Here is a 25,926-nt window from a genome sequence, read left to right on the forward strand (position 1 = left end):
AACATGACATGTGAACCCACAGAAAAATTAAACTCAGCCTCAATAAACCCCATAATCATAATATTAGGTGTTTGCTAGGCTGCCCCAGTGTCTAAAACCAGCCCTTAAAGGGACACTGAACCCAATTTTTTTCTTTTGTAATTCAGAAAGAGCATGCAATTTTAAGCAACTTTCTAATTTACTCCTATTATCAATTTTTCTTCGTTCTCTTGCTATCATTATTTGAAAAAGAAGGTATCTAAGCTTTTTTTGGTTTCAGTACTCTGGACAGCACTTTTTTATTGGTGGATGAATTTATCCACCAATCAGCAAGGACAACCCAGGTTGTTCACCAAAAATGGGCCGGCATCTAAACTACCATTTTTGCATTTCAAATAAAGATACTAGGAGAATGAAGAAAATGTGATAATAGGAGTAAATTAGAAAGTTGCTTAAAATGTCATCCTCAATCTGAATCACGAAAGAAAATTTTTGGGTACAGTGTCCCTTTAAGTATCCCATGTTATCTTGAATGGGATAATAATACACAGGTTACTACAGTACCACCCCTTTTTTATATAAGGAATACTGCTTACCCTTTCCCCGCATGGGAAATATGTCAGCCAAATTCTGATATATCAGGTCTCCTCAGAATGTAAATGACTGCACATACCTTGATACTGCTTGCAGCAAGAAAACGTTCCCCCATACTGAAGATTTCTCCTGTACTTCCTCAGTAAAACTTGAGAGAACGAACATGGATCTTAGTTACTACTGCTAAGATCATCAGACTGAAGGCATGATTCTTCTTCTATGTCATGCCAGAGTAAAAACAGTACTCACCGGAATCATTTAAAATAAAATATTCTTGATTGAAGAAAAACTAAACTATCTTTTTATCACCACATAAACTTTACCCTTCCTATTGCTAGCATAGGCAAAGAGAATGACTGGGGGGAGGAGTTAGGGGGGGAGCTATATAGCAGCTCTGCTGTGGTGCTCTTTACCACTTCCTGTTAGCAGGAGGAATATATCCCACAAGTAAAGGATGAAACCCATGGACTCGGTATATCTTGTAAAAGAAAATTAATTTCCCAGATGATCATTCCTACAATGAGAACTATCAAAGCTAGACAACAACTGTTCATTAGCTTAGAGAGAATTCAAAACATCACAATTATCACCAGGAAACAGTCCCTCTCATATGGATTTCAGAAGTCACTACTGTAACCCTGTCTAACTGCAAGAGGAAAATAAACTTTCCTTTCAACAGAGACTAAACCTTGCCTCACAAGGAAACTAGACCCTATGTACTCTTAGAAAATCCCATACAATAGACAGGATATTTAGAGGCAAAATTTTGATTCCCAGTTTCAGGAGAGACTGGAACAAACTTGAACTTTTAAAAGAAAGGTTAGTACATAGAACAGACAGAACTTCTCTCCGAGAGTCTCTATTCTGAATTATATCTGAAACTAAGCCTCTTAAGAAACTTAAAAGGGACAGTATACACCAAAATGGTTACCGTTTGAAAAGCTAGGCAACGCCTTTACTACCCATTTCCCAGCTTTGCACAACCAACATTGTTAAATTAATATACTTTAACATTTAAACCTCTAAATTTCTGCCTGTTTCTAAGCCACTACAGACAGCCTCTTATCACATGCTTCTTTATTAGCTTTTCACAATGAGGACTGGTAATTCACGTGTGCCTTATATATAACATTGTGCTCTCTCCTGTGGAGTTGTGCATGAACCAGTACTAATAGGCTAAAATGCAAGTCAATAGATAATAAATAAATAGCCATGTGATCAGAGGGCTGTCAGGAGGAGGCTTGGATACAAGGTAATCACAGAGGTAAAAAGTATATTAATATAATCGTGCTGGCTGTGCAAAACTGGGGAATGGGTAATAAAAGATTTGTAGTTGATGATCCCTTTAAACTACCCCCTACCAGAAACACTAGATCAGGGGCCACACCTTCATGCATTTGTAGTAGCAGGAGTAGTCTTCTTAGTCCGCTTAGACTTATTCCAGTTAGCATTGACCCAGAAGTACTCTGTTTTTTTAACAGAAGAAACTTCACTCATTTGTTCCTTATTCTGGCAAAAGGAACAGAAATAATTAAAGACCATACATTTTCCCTTAGATTTTTCATCCTGTATAAAACAGAAATAATATAATCTAAATGTGAACCAAACAATTTCTTACCCTGAAAAGAAAATAATCTAGATTTAGACACCATATCAGCAGACCAGGAGTTAATCCATAATGACATACTTTTTACATGAATTTTCATAATATGAATAACAGCATCACAAATAAAAGAATCAGCATTTTTTAGTAAACTTAAAAGATTGTCATGATCCTCAAAACACTGTTCAGAAAGACTGGATAAACAATAAGTAGAAGCAGCAGCCACATCAGCTATAGAAATGGCTGGCCTAAGTAAGTAACATGCTTGTAAAAATGCCCTTCTGTGAAAAAGACTAATTTCCTGTCTAGAGGATCTTTAAAAGAAGTACTATCTTCCAAAGGAATAGTAGTATGCTTTGGCAAAGTAGAAATAGCCCCATCAAACTTAGGAACTGTTACCCATAACTCAATATTAAGAACTGGCAAAGGATATACTTTCTTAAACCTTGCAGAAGGGTTAAATTAATTTCCAGGCTTTACCCCTTAAGGACCGGGCATTTCAGACAAAAACTTCTCCAAAAGACCAGAGCATTTTTAGTATTTTTGCCATCACTACATTTTAACAGATAGTCTTTTTTTATTTACCTATTAAAACTATATATTTTTTTAGAAAACAACCCAAAATGTTGATCTAGGCATATTTTGGTATATTTAATGCCACCATTTCACCGCCAAATGCGATCAAATAAAAAAATGTTAACTTTTTCACAATTTTAGGTTTCTCACTGAAATTATTTACAAACAGCTTGTGCAATCATGTCAAAATGGTTGTAAATGATTCTCTGGGATCCCCTTTGTTCAGAAATAGCAGACATATATGGCTTTGGCATTGCTTTTTGGTAATTAGAAGGCCGCTAAATGCCGCTGCGCACCACACTTGTATTATGTCCAGCGGTGAAAGGGTTAATTATGTAGCTTTAAGGGTTAATTTTAGCTTTAGTGTATAGGTTACCCTCCCACCTGACACATAAAAAAAATATTTCATGATACTTTGTGCAACAAGCATTGAAATAATTTATTAGCTAATTTTAGCTGGGTGGTCAGTAAAATTAGCCCGGTGGGGTGCCCATTAAATAGGTCCGGGGAGAACACTGTATTACAAAAATAATTTTTAAAAAAAGACAAAATAATACACTATATCCACAACCAATTCTTGAAACCTTCTTGTAAATGACAAAATACACAAACAAAATGGACATTATGCCAGCTTTGTATATATGGTTTAGGCAACATAAAGCCAATGCAGTCTCATCGGGGCTGGTTTGTTATGAAGCTACGACCCTCAGAAGTTTGTGCCCTTTTTGCTTTCATTGTCTTTGTAGTTTCTTGAAGAGTTTGTTTAAGGTAAAATACGTTGTGCTGCAAGTCAATTACTCTAAGCATGACAGTCATATAAATAATGCAGCAGATAAATAGATTCAATGCCCTTCACTTGATCCAATTCAAGTGCATGTTTATTTTTTACCTTATTGTTTATGCTCAGTATTATGCAGTCATATAACTTTTATGCTGACCATGTCTTACATTAGAGGCAGTGCACTGAATTGTTCCTTGCATTGTGATATAAATCTAATTCTTTAAAGAAATAAAATATATACCTCATGTTCCATCCGTTTTAGCCTTTTCTTATCTCTTTCTTCAATCTGCACTGGATCCAACAGAGAAGTCATTGTACGGAGAAATCTGAAGGAATAGAAAATAAGTCAGTAAGAAATTCTGTATTGTTTAGTATTCTAAAAACAGTTGGCACAGACATAAAGAACAATGAGAAGGAATACAGCGAAGAAGTTAGCAATAGCATTTTAATGGTTTTGTAAAAGCAGAATTATTAAAAAAATAACTTGTGTCTCGGCTGATTTGATATCTCACGCTGTAAATTATATTGTACGAGGGGAAACAGAACAACTTTCAGGAAACAGGTGTTATTGTTTATCTTGAAAACTTCACATTTTTGGTGGGTTCTGGCGTTTTCATAAAAATAAAATTATGGAATAATAAATTGTGATTTTATACTTAAAGGGATAGTAAAGTCCAAATTAAACTTTCATGATTCAGATAGGGCATGTAATTTTAAACAACTTTCTAATTTATTTTTATCATCAAATTTGCTTTGTTCTCTGATTCTTTGCTGAAAGCTAAACCTAGATAGGCTCATATGCTAATTTCTATGCCTTTGAAGGCCGCCTCTTCTCTGAATGCATGTGACAGTTTTTCACAGATAGCGGACGTTAGTTCATGTGTTTCATATAAATAACGTTGTGCTGACGCACGTAAGTCAGCACTAATTGCCTGAAATGCAAGTCTGTCAAAAGATCTGAGATAAGGGGGCAGTCTGCAGAAACTTACAATGCCTTGCAAAAGTATTCACCCCCCCTTGACTTTTTACCTATTTTGTTACATTACAGCCTTAAGTTCAATGTTTTATTAATCTGAATTTTATGTAATGGATCAGAATACATAAAACTATTTTTTAGAAAATTAAAAACAGAAAATTGGCATGTGCGTATGTATTTACCCCCTTTGTTATGAAGCCCATAAAAAGCTCTGGTGCAACCAATTACCTTCAGAAGTCACATAATTAGTGAAATGATGTCCACCTGTGTGCAATCTAAGTGTCACATGATGTGTGATTACATATACACACCTTTTTTGAAAGGCCCCAGAGGCTGCAACACCTAAGCAAGAGGCACCACTAACCAAACACTGCCATGAAGACCAAGGAACTCTACAAACAAGTAAGGGACAATGTATTTGAGAAGTACAAGTCAGGGTTAGGTTATAAAAAAATATCCAAATCTTTGATGATCCCCAGGAGCACCATCAAATCTATCATAGCAAAATGGAAAGAACATGGCACAACAGCAAGCCTGCCTAAAGACGGCCGCCCACCAAAACTCACGGACCGGGCAAGGAGGGCATTAATCAGAGAGGCAGCACAGAGACCTAGGGTAACCCTGGAGGAGCTGCAGAGTTCCACAGCAGAGACTGGAGTATCTGTACATAGGACGACAATAAGCCGTACGCTCCATAGAGTTGGGCTTTATGGCAGAGTGGCCAGAAGAAAGCCATTACTTTCAGCAAAAAACAAAATGGCACGTTTTGAATTTGCGAAAAGGCAAGTGGGGGACTCCCAAAATGTATGGAGGTGCTCTGGTCTGCAGAAACTAAAATTGAACTTTTCGGCCATCAAAGAAAACGTTATGTCTGGCGCAAACCCAACACATCAAATCACCCAAAGAACACCAGCAGCCGGGACTGGGAAACTGGTCAGAGTTGAGGGAAAGATGGATGGTTCTAAATACAGGGATATTCTTGAGCAAAACCTGTACCACTCTGTGCGTGATTTAAGCGACTTGGAGGTGTGATTGCCGCAAAAGGTGGCTCTACAAAGTATTGACTTTAGGGGGGTGAATAGTTATGCACATTGACTTTTTCTGTTATTTCGTCCTATTTGTTGTTTGCTTCACAATAAAAAAAAAAACAAAAAACAAATCTTAAAAGTTGTGGGCATGTTCTGTAAATTAAATGATGCAAATCCTCAAACAATCCATGTTAACTCCAGGTTGTGAGGCAACAAAACAAGAAAAATGCCAAGGGGGGTGAATACTTTTGCAAGGCATTGTAGATACAAGGCAATCGCAGATGTAACAAGTATATTTCTATAACAATGTTGGTTAAGCAAAACTGGCAAATGGTAAATAAAAAGGTATTATCTATCTTTTTAAACAATAACATTTTTGGCGTTTACTATCCCTTCTTTGAGTGCTAATGACAGCTCTGAGCCGTCACAGTTTCCCACTCTGGTGCTAATGACGGCTCAGAGCCTTCACTAGCACTCTCTCACCACCTTGAGTGAGATCTGCGGGCTCCCACACGCTCCTACCCCGGCGATCGTGCCTGTAGAGTGACAGGCATCGCCGGGGCTTCCCGTTTTGCGCAGTGACATCACGGGCAATAACGTGATGACGTCACTGTGCAACTTTAAACTTAACAATGTTAAGTATAGGAGCAGGGGGCATGCTGCTTAGAAGCCTGTATCTCAGGCATCTAAGCAGCTACAGACCCCCAAGACCCACCATTGGAAAGGGGGGGGGGGGGGTCTTAAAAAAAATATATATATCTTAGCACCCTGGTGGGAAAGTGCTTAGCACTCAAAGGGTTAAAGTGACATTAACGTGCAAAAAAAAAAAAAAAAATTATGCTTACCTGATAAATTTATTTATTTCTTGACACTGAGTCCACGGATCATCTCATAATTACTATTGGGAATATCACTCCATCCCAGCAGGAGGCGGCAAAGAGCACTACAGCAAAGCTGTTAAATATTACCTCCATTCCCTCCAACCTCAGTCATTGACCGAAGTAAAAGGAGAGAAAGGAAGTAACAAGGTGCAGAGGTGCCTGAGGTTTATTTCACATATAACTGTCTAAAGAAACAGGGCAGGCCATGTCAAGAAATAAATAAATTTATCAGGTAAGCATAAATTTTGTTTTCTTTCTAATGACACGGTTAGTCTACGGATCATCTCTAATTACTATTGGGAATAAATACCCAAGCTAGAGGACACAGATGATAAGGGAGGGACAAGACAGGGAACCTAAACGGAAAGGCACTACTGCTTGAAGAACCTGTCTCCCAAAAGCCTCAACCGAGGCAAAAGTATCAAACTTATAGAACTTGGAAAAAGTGTGTATAGAGGACCAAGTTGCAGCCTTACAAATCTGTTCAACAGAAGCTTCATTTTTGAATGCCCAGAAAGAGGAAACAGCCCTTGTAGAATGAGCCGTGACTCTCTCAGGAGGCTGCTGTCCAGCAGTTTCATAGGCCAAGCGAATTATACTCTTCAGCCACAAAGAAAGAGAAGTAACCGTAGCTTTCTGACCCTTACGTTTCCCAGAGAAAAACAACAAACATGGCCGAAGACTGTCAAAAATCCTTAGTCGCCTGTAAATAGTATTTCAACGCACGCACCACATCTAGGTTGTGCAGAAGACGCTTCTTATGAGAAGAAGGGTTAGGACACAAAGAAGGAACAACAATTTCTTGATTAATGTTCCTATCCGAAACCACCTTAGGAAGGAACCCCAACTTAGTATGCAGAACTACCTTATCAGAATGAAAAATAAGGTAAGGAGATTTACAGTGCCACGTCGAGAGTTCAGAGACTCTGCGAGAAGAAGACATTGCAACAAGAAAAAAAACTTTCCAAGATAACAACTTAATATCTAAGGAATGCATAGGCTCAAACGGAGCCTGCTGAAGAACTTTAAGAACAAGGTTAAAGTGAAGGTAAACTTTTTCACATACAAATTGATCTGTATTTTGCTTTTCTAACGTACAACGTAGTCGCTACGTTTATTTTTTAATTAAACTTTAATTTGACCGTATTTACCAACCTTTATGTTACTATTGCTTGCTATCCTAATCTCCTCCCATCCAGCATTTCCGTGTTTGCTATACATAGACGTATAGAGCGGTCCCACCCGCTCTATACGTCAGAACTACGCTCGTGCACATCGATCCTCTTAACCGCGCATGCGCACAAAATGTAACAAAAATGTTGCAGTATGCGATCCTATGCGGTGGAGATTTACACGAGGACGCGCTCGCTTTCAAGGAGGAAGTATAAATATTCGCGCATGCGCACCATTAAGCATCACCTTCTGACGTCAATTGACGGCCGCCTAACGGACAGAAAATCAATTGGCTGTATAAACAACGTGATCGTTGTTTAGAAGAAGAAAAAAAAAAGACGGGTTGTTTTGTTCTAAGCGAAATCGCAGCACATTAAGCAACATAACTAAGGTACAATACAAAAATATAAGAAATGATGAATGAACATCCTATTAATTTTGAATGCTAAATTGATTTTTTCATAGCAGACTGATTCACTTTACCTTCACTTTAAGACTCCAGGGAGGAGTAACAGGTTTGAACACAGGCCTGATTCTGACCAAGGCCTGACAGAATGATTGCACATCTGGGACATCCACCAGACGTTTATGCAACAAACTAGGCAAGGCCAGACCCTCTCAAGACCCTCCTGAAGGAATCCGAACTCTATTTCAAGAGTAGCCTCTGGATTCACACCAATGCAGATAGATATTTATGCCATATCTTATGGTAAAAAAAAAATTGTCACAGGTTTACGAGCCTGGATCATGGTCTCAATGACAGACTCAGAAAAACCACGCTTAGATAAAGTTAAGTGTTCAATCTCCAAGCAGTCAGCTTCAGAGAAACGAGATTTGGATGAAGGAAGGGCCCTTGAAGTAGGTCTTTCCGCAGTGGGAGTGTCCAAGGTGGGAGAGTTGACATCTCCACTAGGTCTGTATACCAGATGCTGCGAGGCCACGCCGGTGCAATGAGGATGATCGACGCATTCTCCTGCTTGATTCGAGCAAGGAACTGCCAGAGCATCTATCAGTACAGCCTGAGGATCCCTTGACCTCGACCCGTACCTCGAAAGCTTGGCATTCTGTTGAGATGCCATGAGATCCAGCTCCGGCTGTCTCCATTTGAGAACCAAGCTGGCAAACACCTCTGGATGAAGTTCCCACTCCCCCGAGTGAAAGGTCTGTCTGCTCAGAAAATCAGCTTCCCAATTGTCCACTCCTGGAATGTGGATCGCAGATAGACAGCAGTTGTGGGTCTCCGCACACTGAATGATCTTGGCTACCTCTGACATGGCCAAGGAACTCAGAGTTCCTCCCTGATGGTTAATGTAAGCCACTGAGGTTATCTTGTCTGACTAAAACCTGATAAACCAGGCTGAAGCTAACTGAGGCCAGACCAGAAGAGCATTGAAGATTGCCCTCAACTCTAGAATGTTTATGGGGAGAACAGACTCATCTATGTCCCCTGAGCCCTTGGAGAACCCCAGACTGCTCCCCAACCCAGCAGGCTTGCGTCCGTTGTCACATTCACCCAGGTGGGTCTGCAAAAAGCAGGTTCCCTGGGAGAGATGCTCCTGAGACAACCACCAAGGAAGAGAATCTCTTGTTGCCTGATCCAGATGTAATCGTGGGGACAAATCTGCGTAATCCCCGTTCCACGGTCTGAGCATGCATAACTGCAGAGTTCTGAGGTGAAAAGGGGCAAACGGAATGATGTCCATGGCAGCTACCATCAGACCGCTCACCTCCATACATTGAGCCACTGACGGCCGAGGAGAGGACTGAAGGGCCCTACAGGGAATCTATTATTGTTCCCAAGAACACTATCCTTGTAGCTGGAATTAAGGAACTCTTTCCCAAATTCACCTTCCAACCGTGAGAACGCAGGAAGGATAACAACATCTCCATGTGAGAATTCTCTTGTTGAAAGGATGGAGCCTGAACCAGAATGTCATCCAGATAAGGCGCCACTGTAATGCCCTGCAACCGGAGCACCGCCAACAGGGATCCCAGGACCTTTGAAAAAAATCTGGAAGCTGTGGCAAGGCCAAATGGAAGAGCCACAAACTGGAAGTGCTCGTCTAGAAATGCAAACCTTGAACCAAGGGAAGAATGGAACAAATAGTTTCCATCTTGAAGGACGGTACTCTAAGGAACTTGTTTAGACTTTTGAGGTTTAAAATTTCTTTTTAGGGAACCACAAACAGATTGGAGTAAAATCCCAGACCCTGCTCCTGCATTGGAACGGGAACTATCACTCCCAGGTCGGAAAGGTCTTGAACACAGTGTAAGAACGCCTCTCTTTTTATCTGGTCTACAGATACTCTTGAGAGCCGAAACCTGCCCCTGGGAGGAAAGGTCTTGAACTCTAGTTTGTATCCCTGGGACATAATGTCCAACGCCCAGGGATCCTGAACATCCCGAACCCAAGTCTGAGCATAGAAGGAAAGTCTACCCCCCACAAGATCCAGTCCCGGATCGGGGGTAGACCCTTCATGCAGACTTTGAGTCAGCAACGGGCTTCTTAGCTTACTTCCCCTTGTTCCAAGACTGGTTTGTCCACCAGGAAGGTTTGGACTGATCTTGCTTGGCAGAGGAAGGCTTACCTTTGAAGTTTCGAAAGGATTGAAAATTAAAAAAAGCTTAGACTTACACGAAACATCTGCAGACCAGGATTTCAACCATAAGGCTCTGCGGGCCAGTACGGCAAAACCAGAAATCTTTGCTCCCAGCTTAATAACCTGTAGGGAAGCATCCGTAATAAAAGAATTGGCCAACTTAAGGGCCTTGAGCCTATCCTGGATCTCTTCCAGGGGAGTGTCTGTCTGAATAGAATCAGACAACGCATCAAACCAATATGCAGCCGCATTAATGACGGTAGCAATACACACCGCAGGTTGCCATTGTAAACCCTAGTGAACATACATCTTTTTGAGCATCCCCTCCAACTTCTTATCCATAGGATCCTTAAAGGAACAACTATCCTCTATGGGAATAGTGGTTCTCTTAGCCAAAGTGGAAATTGCCCCTTCCACCTTGGGAACTGTCTGCCAAGACTCCTTGATAGAGTGAGCATTAGGCAACACCTTCTTAAAATAGGGGACGGAGAAAAAGGGATACCAGGTCTCTCCCATTCCCTCACAATAATCTCTGTAGCCCAATCAGGTACAGGGAAAACCTCCACCATGGAAAATAGTTAAAAAATAAATAAATGATACAGTGTGTATGTATGTGTATACAGTATATACATATATACACACACACACACACACACACACATATACACTGTATACACATACATACACACTGTATCATTTATTTATTTTTTAACTATTTTGCGGCCCCAGGATACACCCCCCCTGAAAAGTCTCTCAGATTATGTTTTTGCTGTTGTTGATGTCCTTTTGCTGTAACCAGGTAATAAAGGGACAGATATGAATGAACTAACAACTTTCCAATTTACTTCCATTAACAAAATGTGCTGAGTCTTTTCATATATTTAAACTTTTTGAGTCACCAGCTCCTACTGAGCATGTGCAAGAATTCACAGGATAAACGTGTATGCATTTGTGATTGGCTGATGGCTCTCACATGGTACGTGTATGCATTTGGGATTGGCTGATGGCTGTCACATGGTACAGGGGGAGTGGAAATAGACATAACTTTTAAAATTGTCAGAAAAAAAAAAATCTACTACTCATTTAAAGTTCAGACTAAGTGCTATTGCACTGTCTTGTTATCTTGCATTTGTTGATTATGCAAATCTACTGTGTTGACTGGTCCTTTAAATTACAGGAAAAGCAGGCTAAATAATGTAAGTGTTTTGTTTGTTTGTTTTTTTCTTTTAAATAGGCTGTAAATATTTTTATTGATTCATTTTTATTAAAGGGATATGAAACCCAAACGACAGAACATACAATTAAAAGAAAAAAAGTTTCCAATTTACTTCTATTATCAAATTTGATTCATTCAACATGATATTCTGTACTGAAGAGAAACCTAGGAATGGGGCCGGAGCACTATATGGCAGGAAATAGTGCTGCCACCTAGTGCTCTTGCAAATGGATAACATTCTTGCAAAAATACTACTACCATAGAGTTCTAGACACATGCATGCTCCTGAGCTTACATGCCTGCTTTTCAACAAAAGATACCAAGAGAATGAAGTAAATTAGAAACGTGTTTAAAAATGCATGCTCTATCTGAAAAATGAAAGGTTTCATGTCCCTTTAAGTTTTCAATTTTTTATAGAACCATGACAACCTTTTTAGTGTTATGTTGACACATGAAATATTGACCATTTAACATTGTCAAATACACACAAAATAAATAATAATTAAAAAAAAAATAGAAACCATTTCAAGAATAAAGTATGGAAAAACTATTACAACAGACTGCCCCTCTATTCATATAGAGAGTTTAAGAATATACAGGTATATAATTATCTAGTTCCAAAAGGCTTGTTACAGCCAGATATGGGCCAGAATAGGAGTGGTACGTTAACTGTTTCACAAGAGAGATATTAAGTTTATTGTGGCTGTTTGAACGCATCAGAAGGAGTGCTCGTATTACAAGTTGAAAGTAAATGCGAGTGTGTGAGAGCAATCATGATTTACGCTAGAATGATTACTGCAACATCAGAGCTCTGGTTAACCGTACGAAACACATCAAAAATACATACAAAAGTACAGTTACACATCATAACACCATCATTAAAAACATTAATCTGATTGACAGATGATGATTCTTCAAACAACTAATCATGGGAAACCATGATTAGTTGTTTGAAGAATCGTCATCTGTCAATCAAATAGACAGTATGGCGGATGGGAGAGCTGTGCTTATCGGCGGTGCAGTTAAAAGACACAAATGTAAGAAAATAAATCAAATTTAAAACAATTTCATGAATTAGCCTCTTAAGGACATATGACGGAATTTTTCCGTCATAAAACAATTGAGCAAACTGAAAGCTGTGTCCTTAAAGGGTTAAACTTATGCTAAATTTTTAAAAGTCTATAGAATGCCGTTAAGATAGCGCGTTAACTTTACATTCACTTTAAAGCCAAGTAGGGACAGATATTAGCCATGAAAGAGTCAGCAGGGTGCATTTCAAGTTCTGAGTATTAGAAATTGCTCAATTTCCAGAGCTAAATGACATAAAAGGGGAACAAAATAAAGAATTAAACATATTTAAAAAAGCTGTTTTACTATGTATAACTAAACATTTTATATAAAAAAATCTCAAGGTATTTACTATCCCTGAAAAGTCTCATCAACCCAGACAAGAATACAAGATTAGTAGAGTCCAATACACCATTTGTTAATTGCATAATTACGATTTTTTTATTCTCAATATTTTTGTAAAAAGAGAAAGAAAAAAAGGTTGTGCAGTTTTCTTTTGTTTTAAGAAACAAACTAAAAACTTACCCTGTTTTCTGGCCTTGAACATTATCTTCGTCAAGTGATTTTTGCATTACGGACCCTGAGCGGTGCAGGTAGCTTGTAGCTGGCGATACTGATGGTTCCTCTGAATGAGCCACGTCTCGAGATGGCAACTGGTTTTCATATTGTTGTATTTGATTGTGAATTGGTGGGTGGGTGTTCTGTTTTTTAAATGAATCAAAATGCATTGCCCATCTGTCAGGTTCTTCAGCCTATAAAACATAAGAAAATGAAATTACTGAACAAATTCAGAGATATATATATAAAATGAAACAAGCATAAAAGTTTAGTGGACACCTTAAAAGGACATTACACTTAAAGGGACATGAACCCCCAAATTGTGATTCAGATAGAGCATAGACTTTAAAACGACTTTCTAATTTACTTCTATTATCAAATTTGCTTTATTCTCTTGGTATAATTTGCTGAAGGCAACTGAGAGCTAGATGAACACATCTAGTGAACCAATCACAAGAGACAGATATGCACAGGCACCAATCAGCAGGTAGCTCCAAATAGTGTAGGATATGTCCATATTATTTTTCAACAACAAGAGAACAAAGTACATTTCAAACTAAAAGTGAATTTTAAAATAAAAATACATGCAAGTTTATTTTTTACTTTCCTATCCCTTTAAAAAAATTGATAGTTTGCTGTTAACTTTTCTCCATTTTAATTTGATCCATTTTACCTGCTGGTGTGTATTAAATTGTTACAAATAAATAATTTACCTTTTTTGTCATTTCAAATAGCTGATTTTGCCAGTTGAAACTACCACTGACTGACAGTTGCAATACTGCATTATTGGGTACAGAAAAGCTATGTAAACAAGTGACTGGGGAAGAAATCCAACCACCAGTCTGGGCGAGTCAGAATTAAAACTTTAATTATTCAGATAAAAGGGTCCATTTATTAAGCAGTGGATGCTGCTTCAGAGCCCCATTGTTTCAGGTCCGCCTGAAACTGCTCCTTAACTTTTTGTGGCGGACTGAAATCATCCCGATCTAATACAATCGGGATGATTGACGGCCCCTGCTAGCGGCTGATTGGCCGCGAGTGAGCAGGGGCAGCATTGCACAAGCACTTCACTAGAAATGGTTGTGCAATTTTAAATGCCAAAAGTGTATCCTGTCGGCATTTAGCAAGGTCGAGCAGACATGATTCGCTACAACGAATCATGTCCGCTCAACCTTCGTTAAAATCTACCCCAAAGTGTGCAGTTGATGGATTTCTGTCTTTTTTCAACCTCATCTACTATGTTACTCCTATTATCAAATATCACTTTTTTCTCTTGGTATCCTTTGTAGGAAAAGCATACTTAGGTAGGCTCAGGAGCAGCAGTGTACTAATGGGAGATAGCAGCCAATTTGTGGCTGCTCATTTATGTATATTGTTATCGGCTCACCAGATGTGTTCAGCTAGCTCCCAGTAGTGCACTGATGCTCCTTCAACAAAGGATACCAAGAGAATGAAACAAATTTGATAACAGTAGTGAACTGGAAAGTTGTTTAAAATTGTATGTTCGGTCTGAATTATGAAAGAATAATTGGGAGTTTTATATCCCTTTAAAAAGGGACATTAAACCCAAAAAATGTCTCATTATTCAGATAGAGAATACAATTTTTAAATCGTGAATGGAAAAAAATTGGGTTTTACGTCCCTTTAAAATGATTTATTTTAGTTGCAGCTAAATGGAGGTAAAACATATTAGAGCTGTACCTATGCAAACACGCTTTTTATTACTATGCTTTTAGCGTATGCCACAGTACACTAATCTGTGCACAGAGAGTTTTGTTTAATACATTTGTGATATGAAGCCCTATAAGATCACCTGTCTGTCTCAGTGAAAATGTATTTTTCCCAAATACCGGTGCAAAGGAGGGAATTCTTCCTATGTAACTATATACCAGGATCTCCGTATGCTCACTGCTCTCTGCTCCTCAACTGCTGCTTCAAAACATATGAGGTTCATCAGCACTGTATGATAAAAAATTTATTTTATTGAAGATCCTTTAAAAATAGCAACGTTTCGTGACCATATGTCACTTAATCATGCCTTGTGTTACACATTGATAAGTTGTTCCTTTTAAACTTTCAATTTCTCGCGCCATGTTTCTTGTAATCTGCTCCTAAGTTGTATTAGACTTTATTAGTCTTTGTTGATATGTTTCAAAATTATGGGGATATTAGGTGGTCTACCTTGCACTAAGGAATTCATTATGATATGTAATATTTGTTGCTACTGTAAAACACATCCACAGTGATACTTTGTTTTTAATGTTACATGTGTTGTTTAAAATAAGCATTATAAGATGTTATTTGCGTAGTATACCAGTAGATGGCGCTGAGAGCCTACTCTGGAAATATTTGGCGCGAGAAATTGAAAGTTTAAAAGGAACAACTTATCAATGTGTAACACAAGGCATGATTAAGTGACATATGGTCACGAAACGTTGCTATTTTTAAAGGATCTTCAATAAAAGAAATTTTTTATCATACAGTGCTGGTGAACCTCATATGTTTTGAATTGACCAGAGGGTTTGCAGTTTAACCTGAGCACCGTGCACTAACAGTTGTGCTGTATTCAATTATGATATTGGACTACCTCAACTGCTGCTTGGAGCTTTAGTAATTTAGTGACACAGGATGTAGTGTGTGTCCCCCTAGTGTAAGCTATTGCTGGATCACCAAAAAAGGCCGTTATTGCCAGTTAAAGGGACATAAAATTGCAATAAGAGGCAGTGGCTTCCTGTTGGAGGCGGGGCATGCAGGTAACTGCAGGTAGCTGCAGGTGCTGAGGACGCTCCGTGCCTCTGAGAGAGGCCTAAATCTAACACCAACACATGCATTGGTTTCCCTTGGCCACACTCAGGCTTGGGAACATGGACTCCGTTCCAGCATGGGAAGTTAAAATTGCAGCCTAGAGGTGCACGGTGGCTGGTGCACGCCATTTCTACAGGGACTCCTAAGTACCGACTCAGTTCCTTCCTGGACAAGCCCTCTGATACACATGAGTGTATAGCAATGACCGTCAGTTGCTCTACTCACTATACCCGGCATTAAAGTGGTATTTAAGAAAGAGGCTCTGAGATGTACTTGCACGAGAACTATACCACAGACAAGATAAATACACGCTGGTATATAAGTTACAGAGTAGTGACTCTGACACTTACCTGGTTGAAGTGTTGATATACCTAGCGGCAGCCCTTTCTGCCCCTGCACGGTCTGTGATTGGAGTTTCGGGGGGCTTGCGCGGCATTGCCGTGCCCGGTGGTCCTGGTTCTGGAGGAGTCAGTCTCTCTTTGTTGGGCCGTGAGTGGAGTGGAGGCTCCGCGGTTCTTACCGCAAGGAAGTTTGGGCGCCTCGGACAGCAAACAGCTGAAGTGATCCCGCCCCCCCCCCCAGCGCGAAGTATCGCGGACGAAGTTACACATTGCTCCTGACTGTGGCTTGCACAGGTCATCCAGCGTCGACGACGTGTACTCTTGAGGTACTCGCACAGAGAAGAAGTGTCTACGGTGGCTGATCGGATGACTGCTTTCTGCGCTGTAGGCGCATTGTTATGCTGTATAGCAGTTCCTCCACCTTGGTTGCAGCTTGGAGCCCTCCGGCCACAGTACGCCACAGCTTGGGAGGATCGAACAAGCTGATAAGGTACTTTTGTTGAGGCTGTGGGTATCGTCAGTAAGGCTCCATACTCTGGTCTCATTATGTACGCTGGTCCGGATATCTAAAAACTTCCTTTACCGCACTTGTTCAGTTGGTTCTAGTGCACTTAACCTCCCTATTTTGTACACAGCGTTCTGGACTTTCTCTGCCGAACCCATTGAGCCAATTATTAACTCAAGCTGACTGGGTAAACTTAATGTGAACGCAGCAAAGACATTGATATGAAATAGCATTTGAATGAAACAAGCTCAAGGCTGATCCATATTTTGAGAGAAATACTATTTACTATACATGGAGAGCTCATTTATGTACATCCTGTATTAGCATAGAAATCTCTTTAGTTCTTAGCCTGCTGTATCTCGGTAGGTGGGGTATTGAGCTAAATAAGGTTAATGTTGAGATTTACTGTGAGAGTTTCATTATTCTTCTTGTGCTGATAATCTATCTATGTATACCCTGTATTATTATTATAGAACGCCCTGCTGCTTGTGGCTGCTCTATTCCTGAATGTAAGATGGTGGGACATAATATATGCATAGAGATATGGTTACAGCAGGTCACTAGATACTAAAACATAAGTGACTTTAACAGCTAGAAAGTATTTTTGGATGAGCAGTATCTGAAAAAGCTTGTCTGAGTTGAGATTTATACCTTGGAGACAGATAAACATAGAGTAGGAATGATATTAAAATTTGCCTTGGCAAACTTAAATATTTAGTCCCCCCAAGGTATGCTTTTCTGGAATTAATAGTACTAATTATTAGGATATCGAATTGTAATTTTTGATTTAAGTTTATAAAAATATATTAGGGTAGGAATATATACACAAATCTCCCTGGTTAATTTTCACTGCCTTTATGGTGCTTTATGTTAAGAAGCTGATTACTTACACCGACACCTATTCACTTACGCTAATATTTGTAGATTCTCCTATATAGTGGCATACACTAGAAATGGTTTAGAAGGAATAATTCTTGCACACTTTAGATAGAAATAAAAACTAGAGATTTTGAGAAATAGAATTGACACTTGAATAAAAAACATTCTATCACTTTTAGAAGAATACTCTGTCTCAAACACATCAAAAAATTAGTACTCTCCCCCCCTTTTTTTTTTTTTTTTTTTTTTTTTTTTTTTTTTTTTTTTTTTTTTTTGTGTGTACTTCTCACTCTGTTAAGCCCCCTAGTTAATAGACAGTACTATACAGACAAATTTTAGTGAGGCTTTGTCCATGGATAAATTTATGCAGCAAAGAAGTTCTCCTTCCAATATGCCCCCCAAATCCAGAGATAAGAAGGGGAGCAGCAGGAACTTGGATTCTGGCTCGGTTTCCCCATCGGAAAAAAGTGTCTCTAATCCGTCTCCTAACAACTTGTTAGAATTTGCTGCTGAAGTAGCCAAAATCCTGACACCCCAATTTGACATGATCAAACAGGAGATCAGAAATGAGATATCAAACCTCACTTTGGAGGTTAGACAGTTTTCAACTAGACTAGACGAAATGGAGAATCGGATCTCAGATCTAGAAGATAGATTTAATATTATGGATCCTGTAATAGATACTCACAGCAAAACTATCACTTCATTGCAAGCCAAGATCGAGGACCTTGAGGATCGATCGAGGCGCAATAACCTTAAAGTGATTGGCTTGCCTGAGTCTACTGAATTTCAAGACTTAATGAATTTTGTTACCATTACGTTACCACAGGCCCTACAGATCCCAGCTCCTGCTGCTCCCTTTCTTGTTGAAAGGGTACATAGGATAGGGCAACGACGTGAACACAGTGAGACATCTAGACCAAGGCCAGTAATCTTTAAATTTGTCAACTTCCAGGACAAACTTTTATATCTTAAACATTATAGGAAATATAGTCCTCTCTCTGTAGGCTCACATAAACTATTACTGTTTCAAGACTTCTCTTCGGAAACATTAACCAAGCGAAGAGATATGTCTTTTTTTTATGGGAGATTGCAGAAAGAGAACTACAACATCAGGCTGATCTATCCAGCTAAGCTAATTGTACAGAAAGATGGAAGTACACACACACTCAATAATGTTATGGAGGCGGAGGCTTTTTGCAGAGAGGTAGGGGTACCATGAATATGTTTTTAGGGTATCAGGAAGAGGTTCCTTGATCACAGATTCAGAATAGGTTGTTACTTAGATAAATAGAAATGAGTAGTATGGTCTTTGAATTGAGGACTATGATAATGCTAGAAATGGTGTTCTTTTTGGTGTTTTGGTGGGTCTTGTGGGGTTCTGTGGTGTGTGTGTGTTTTTTTTTTTTTTTTTTTTCTTCTTTTGTGTTTTTTAAAAGATGGCACTACATACACTCCGAACAATGTTATGGAAGCTGAAGCTTTCTGTAGAGAATCAGGGGTACCTTAGCCTATGTATTGTTGTTTAGGTAATTTTTTTTTCTTTTTTTTTTTTTTTTTTTTTTTTTTCTCCCCTTCCTCCGCTTTTTCTTTTTTTCTCCCCTTCCTCCGCTTTTTCTTTTTTATCTTCTCCCGTCTCTCTCATTGTCTCTCCAGTCCCCTTTCCCCTTTTTACATCTAAGGGTCTGCCACCCTCTCCTTCGGGCGCATTTCCTGACTACCGAGATTGTATATATAATGAGTTCATTTGGTTATGCATCTACGGATTAGAGACAAATAATTTCCCTGATTAATAAGTTTAATTTACTATCATGGAATATTGGTGGTATTAACTCCCCAATTAAAAGGAAAACTATAATAAAACACCTGGGCAAATTTAACCCTGATATAGTTTTCCTACAGGAGCTCCATCTTAAGGCTCTTGAAATACCTAAATTGAAAGCAAAGTGGGTGGGAGAAGTTCTGGCGGCCCCTTTCACATCTAGGAAGAGGGGAGTGGCCATTTTAGTAAATCGGAAGCTGGAATATCAGGTAATTAATACTATAATCGATCCTGAGGGCAGATTTTTAATCGCGGAACTGGAAATTAAACGTATAAAATACATACTGTGCAATATATATGGTCCCAATCAAAGTGACCATAAATTTTGGTCTACACTCTCAGTCAAACTACATAACTATATTGGGTCAAATCTAATTATCGGGGGAGACCTAAATTTAATGGCAGACCCTCTGCTAGATAGCTCAAATAAAAAGGCCCTAAAAAATAGGGACCGGAAAGCTCGGACCTTTCAGAAATTCTGCAGTCAGCTGGGACTGGTGGACATATGGCGGGTCCAGAACCCGGACGCTCGAGATTACTCTTGTGTATCTCAAGTCCAACAGTCTTTCTCAAGGATCGATTATTTTTTAATTTCTGAATCCCTGCTTAACTGGAATTGGGTGTCCAGTATTGGAGACATCGTCATTTCCGATCACGCTGTGATAGGGTTGAGATGTGATACAAATGGCGGACATCGAGATAAGAACCACATATATTTCCCTAAATACCTGAGCAACAATATCAAGTTTCAGAACCAATTACGTTTAAAATGGGACGAATACTATAATAACAATCACAGCTATATAGATAAGATCGAAGTGTTCTGGGAGGCCTCCAAGGCCGTGTTACGAGGGGAAATTAAATCTTACTCCCTACATCTGAAAAAAAATTGGACCCTAATAACTAGACAACTTGCTAATCGGGTTAAGAACGCATATAGGGCTTATATTATAAACCACACTAAAGCTTACTGGGATGCATATGTGACTGCTAAAATGCTCCGGGATACGCATATTAAGCAAAGTAGCGTTCAGGAAGAAATGAGAATGAGAGCAATATACGGTGGCTTTACGGGCAGATCGGCGAAATTTCTGGCTAGAACCACTAAATCTTCTCCCAGACATCCAATATCGGCTATTAAACAGGGAGATATGAGATATACCAAACATACTGATATTGAAAAAGTATTCTTTGACTTTTTTCAAGATCTATACAAAAGAGAGCCTACTAACCCCGATAAGAGATTGGCATTCTGGGAAAAGATCGAGATTCCAAGGTTATCTTCCGATGCCAGAGACACGATTAATGCCTCTATTACTGAGGAGGAAATCACAATAGCAATTAAGAACGCGAAAACTAATAAAGCGGCTGGACCTGATGCCCTCCCCATCGAGTACTATAGGATTTTACAGATACAGGTGACCCCAATACTGAATAAGCTATTTAATTTTTATTTTTCAGAAAACACTAATTGTTCTCCATCTTTTACAACCGCAAATATCTCATTAATTCTAAAAAAAGGTAAAGATCCGGAATTACCTAGCTCCTATAGACCGATCTCAGTCCTAAACACCGACTATAAGTTGCTGGCATCTATAATAGCCTCCCGATTAAAACCATACATGGGTGACTTAATCCACGAGAACCAATCGGGTTTTATGTCGGGCCGGAATCCTGTAAGAAACACAAGGAAACTATTAATCCTGATCGAATCCTTCTGGATCAAATATAAGTCTTTACGAGTAAGGGAAACGGAAGATAAGGCTATCTTAACGATCGACGCGGAGAAAGCATTCGATCGCGTTGATTGGGTCCATCTGTTCTCCGCGTTGGATCGGTTCGGATTTCCTGAATATTTTATTAATTATATTCAACTAATCTATAGTACCCCTTCCTCGGCGATCATCATAAATAATACATCTACCCAACGCTTTGAGCTTTCCAGAGGGACTAGACAAGGATGCCCTCTTTCCCCTTTTTTATTCAATCTGAGTATAGAACCTCTTGCTATTAGATTAAGACAAGAACTAGATGGGATTCTCATGGCAGATGAAAAGCTAGTGTTGCTCCTGTATGCGGATGATCTCTTAATATTTCTTTCTAATCTTAAGGTCACTATACCCATCTTCCAAATGATTATCCAAGAATTTGGGGAGATCTCTGGATTTAAGATAAATATCTCAAAGTCAGAATTAATGTGGGTATATAGAAACCCTCCTTATTATTGTAATCATCCCTTCCTTGAGGTCTCCCAGATTACTTATCTTGGTCTTTGTCTATCCAGAAATCCAGAAGAGTGGTACAAAATAAATTATAGACCATGTCTAGATTTCTGCAGAAAGAAGTTAGTGGAGTGGACCCCGTTACCTATATCATTAACGGCGCGCGTAACCTTAATTAAATCTGTCCTCTTTCCAAAACTTTTTTATATTATGCAGAATATCCCGTGTTTTCTACATAAGAAAGATATTATCATATATAATAGGGCATGTTCTCAATTCTTATGGAATGGTAAGAGACCACGCCTTGCGCCCCATAGACTTATGAATTCTAAGCTTTCAGCCGGCCTCGCTCTCCCTAATATTCAATCATATAATCTGGCTACCTTAGCCAGATTTGCTCTAGACTGGCTAACTGGGAAAGACCAAATTTCCTTGGTTACCTGGGAAAACCAAGTGGTGGCCCCGTTCAATTTGAAGGCACTTTTACACTGTCCCCTCACCTCCTTGCCCTCCAATATATTCTATATGACCACCTTTAAGAACGTCCTGGTGGCCTGGCAGAGGCTTTGTGTGGAAAACGATTGCTCCCCCCATATATCACAATATTTAACTATATGTGGTAATCCTGAGTTCGGGCCGGGCTTAAACAACCAGATATTCAAAGCTTGGGCGTCAAAGGGTCTTCAAAATATTTGGCAACTACTAGGTACAGATGGATACCCACGACTGTTTGAGGATATTGCAACACAATACGAGCTACAGCCACGCGAATTCTATGCTTATCTCCAAGTTAGACATTATCTGCAGGAGCTAAGCTCAAAATACGGGAATAATTGGTCACGGGGCGAGCTACAGGCCAGGATCTCCCTGTATGCGGCAGGAATCTATACAATTTCTCCACTATATCTTCTCACAAACCAGAAAACGTCAAAGACACAGGTAACTGAGATGGTGGCAATGTGGGACACATATTTCCCAGATATAGATGAACAGACCATTATAGGGAGTTTCCAAATAATTCAGCAAAGCTGGGTACCGACTTCGTGGAGAGAGTCGCAGATAAAAATTGCTCTTAAAAGATATCTTACTCCTGCTGTTCTCTCCAAATGGTATAAATCAAGAGTCCTCTGTCCTAGATGTTCCTCATTAAGTGCAGATCTATTCCACTGTCTCTGGAGTTGCCCCAAAATCCATCAATACTGGAAGAAAATATCCTACTGGATGACAGCAATTTTGAAATTAGATCATAAAGTATCTCCAATGGATGTTTTCTTTTTGGTGAAATTTCAGGGAATAACCAAGAATTACAACTTGATAAATACGATAATCCTAACAGCTCGGAATCTTATTTTTAAACAGTGGAAAGCTTCTTCTGCACCTACTATGAAACAATTTAAAAGTGCTATGGTTAACCATTTCACAACAGAGCAATTCAATATTCCCTATCCACAAGATAAATATCTGCCTACATTCTTCAAAAAATGGGAAACACTTGTGAGATCTTGTCCTCTCGCACTTCAGAAAAAGTTAATTAAACCTCTCAGAGACTCGGAGTATGTTATGGTAAACATTTTAGCTGGCCATTTCCCTGGAGATTGGGCGTCAGATTCTGGGTCAGGGGATTAGATGGGACGGGAGACGAGAGAGCTGCAGATTTCCTCTTTTTTTTTTTTTTTTTTTTTTTTTTTTTTTTTTTTTTTTTGTTTGGTATGTGTGATGTGTGAATGCCTGGGAGTGATATTAATTATTAAAAGAAGTAAAGATGAAAAATGATCACAAATTTGCACAAGTGTAGTATGTTTTTTTCAGATTTTTATACACATAGGATAAACTCTGGTAAACTCTGGTTGATTGTCTAAATTTTGGATTATCTTTATTATGTAAATCACTATAGTAAGGGGATTTGGTGACCCTTACCTTGACACGGACTGTTAATGTTTAAACTGTATATGGAATATTTTACCCATTGTGATGTATTTTTTACATTGATTATTGTAATATATTATCTTTACTATAAAATAAAAGTTTAAAAAAAAAAAAAAAAAAAAAAAAAAAAAAAAATTGCAATAAGAAATGTGATTGGTGTAGACTGTCCCATTTAATGTGTAGCCACCAGACTTTCTATTGTTTAAAAAGATAGATAACATAATTTATGCTTACCTGATACATTTATTTCTCTTGTAGTGTATCCAGTCCACGGATCATCCATTACTTATGGGATATTAACTCCTCCCCAACAGGAAGTGCAAGAGGATTCACCCAGCAGAGCTGCTATATAGCTCCTCCCCTAACTGCCATTACCAGTCATTCGACCGAAAACATACAGAGAAAGGAAAACCATAGGGTGCAGTGGTGACTGTAGTTTAATGGAAAAATTACCTGCCTTAAAGTGACAGGGCGGGCCGTGGACTGGATACACTACAAGAGAAATAAATTTATCAGGTAAGCATAAATTATGTTTTCTCTTGTTAAGTGTATCCAGTCCACGGATCATCCATTACTTATGGGATACCAATACCAAAGCTAAAGTACACGGATGACGGGAGGGACAGGCAGGCTCTTTATACGGAAGGAACCACTGCCTGAAGAACCTTTCTCCCAAAAACAGCCTCCGAAGAAGCAAAAGTGTCAAATTTGTAAAATTTGGAAAAAGTATGAAGAGAAGACCAAGTTGCAGCCTTGCAAATCTGTTCAACAGAAGCCTCATTCTTAAAGGCCCAAGTGGAAGCCACAGCTCTAGTAGAATGTGCTGTAATTCTTTCAGGAGGCTGCTGTCCAGCAGTCTCATAGGCTAACCGTATTATGCTACAAAGCCAAAAGGAGAGAGAGGTAGCCGAAGCTTTTTGACCTCTCCTCTGACCAGAATAAACGACAAACAGGGAAGACGTTTGTCGAAAATCCTTAGTTGCCTGTAGATAAAATTTCAGGGCACGGACTACATCTAGATTGTGTAGCAGACGTTCCTTTTTCGAAGAAGGATTAGGACACAAAGATGGAACCACAATCTCTTGATTGATATTCCTGTTAGTGACCACCTTAGGTAGGAACCCAGGTTTAGTGCGCAGAACTACCTTGTCTGAATGAAAAATCAGATAAGGAGAATCACAATGTAAGGCAGATAACTCAGAGACTCTTCGAGCCGAGGAAATCGCCATTAAAAACAGAACTTTCCAAGATAACAACTTGATATCAATGGAATGAAGGGGTTCAAACGGAACCCCCTGTAAAACATTAAGAACTAAGTTCAAACTCCATGGTGGAGCAACAGTTTTAAACACAGGCTTGATCCTAGCTAAAGCCTGACAAAAAGCTTGAACGTCCGGAACTTCTGACAGACGTTTGTGTAAAAGAATGGACAGAGCTGAAATCTGTCCCTTTAAGGAACTAGCGGATAAACCCTTTTCTAAACCTTCTTGTAGAAAAGACAATATCCTCGGAATCCTAACCTTACTCCATGAGTAACTCTTGGATTCGCACCAATATAAGTATTTGTGCCATATCTTATGGTAAATCTTTCTGGTAACAGGCTTCCTAGCCTGTATTAAGGTATCAATAACTGACTCAGAAAAACCACGTTTCAAGCGTTCAATTTCCAAGCAGTCAGATTCAGAGAAATTAGATTTTGATGTTTGAAGGGACCCTGGATCAGAAGGTCCTGTTTCAGAGGTAGCGACCAAGGTGGACAGGATGACATGTCCACTAGATCTGCATACCAAGTCCTGCGTGGCCATGCAGGCGCTATTAGAATCACTGATGCTCTCTCCTGTTTGATTCTGGCAATCAATCGAGGAAGCATCGGGAAGGGTGGAAACACATAAGCCATCCCGAAGGTCCAAGGTGCTGTCAAAGCATCTATCAGAACCGCTCCCGGATCCCTGGATCTGGACCCGTAACGAGGAAGCTTGGCGTTCTGTCGAGACGCCATGAGATCTATCTCTGGTTTGCCCCAACGTCGAAGTATTTGGGCAAAGACCTCCGGATGAAGTTCCCACTCCCCCGGATGAAAGGTCTGACGACTTAAGAAATCCGCCTCCCAGTTCTCCACTCCCGGGATGTGGATTGCTGACAGGTGGCAAGAGTGAGACTCTGCCCAGCGAATTATCTTTGATACTTCCATCATTGCTAGGGAGCTTCTTGTCCCTCCCTGATGGTTGATGTAAGCTACAGTCGTGATGTTGTCCGACTGAAACCTGATGAACCCCCGAGTTGTTAACTGGGGCCAAGCCAGAAGGGCATTGAGAACTGCTCTCAATTCCAGAATGTTTATTGGTAGGAGACTCTCCTCCTGAATCCATTGTCCCTGAGCCTTCAGAGAATTC

General features: G+C 39.5%; 1 protein-coding gene across 1 annotated transcript in view; it reads right to left on the reverse strand.

Moving 5' to 3' along the window:
* Positions 1 to 25,926, reverse strand: part of CCDC66 (coiled-coil domain containing 66) — a 177,662-nt gene that overhangs the window by 82,326 nt on the left and 69,410 nt on the right. Inside the window, exons 10-11 of the mRNA XM_053720735.1 lie at positions 13,001 to 13,227; positions 3,775 to 3,859 (exon numbers count right to left, since the gene is read on the reverse strand). Of these exons, the coding sequence (XP_053576710.1) occupies positions 3,775 to 3,859; positions 13,001 to 13,227 (312 nt within the window). The remainder of the gene's footprint in view (positions 1 to 3,774; positions 3,860 to 13,000; positions 13,228 to 25,926) is intronic.

The sequence above is a fragment of the Bombina bombina genome, chromosome 7 (genome assembly GCF_027579735.1).
Source record: "Bombina bombina isolate aBomBom1 chromosome 7, aBomBom1.pri, whole genome shotgun sequence".
NCBI classification, from domain to species: domain Eukaryota; kingdom Metazoa; phylum Chordata; class Amphibia; order Anura; family Bombinatoridae; genus Bombina; species Bombina bombina.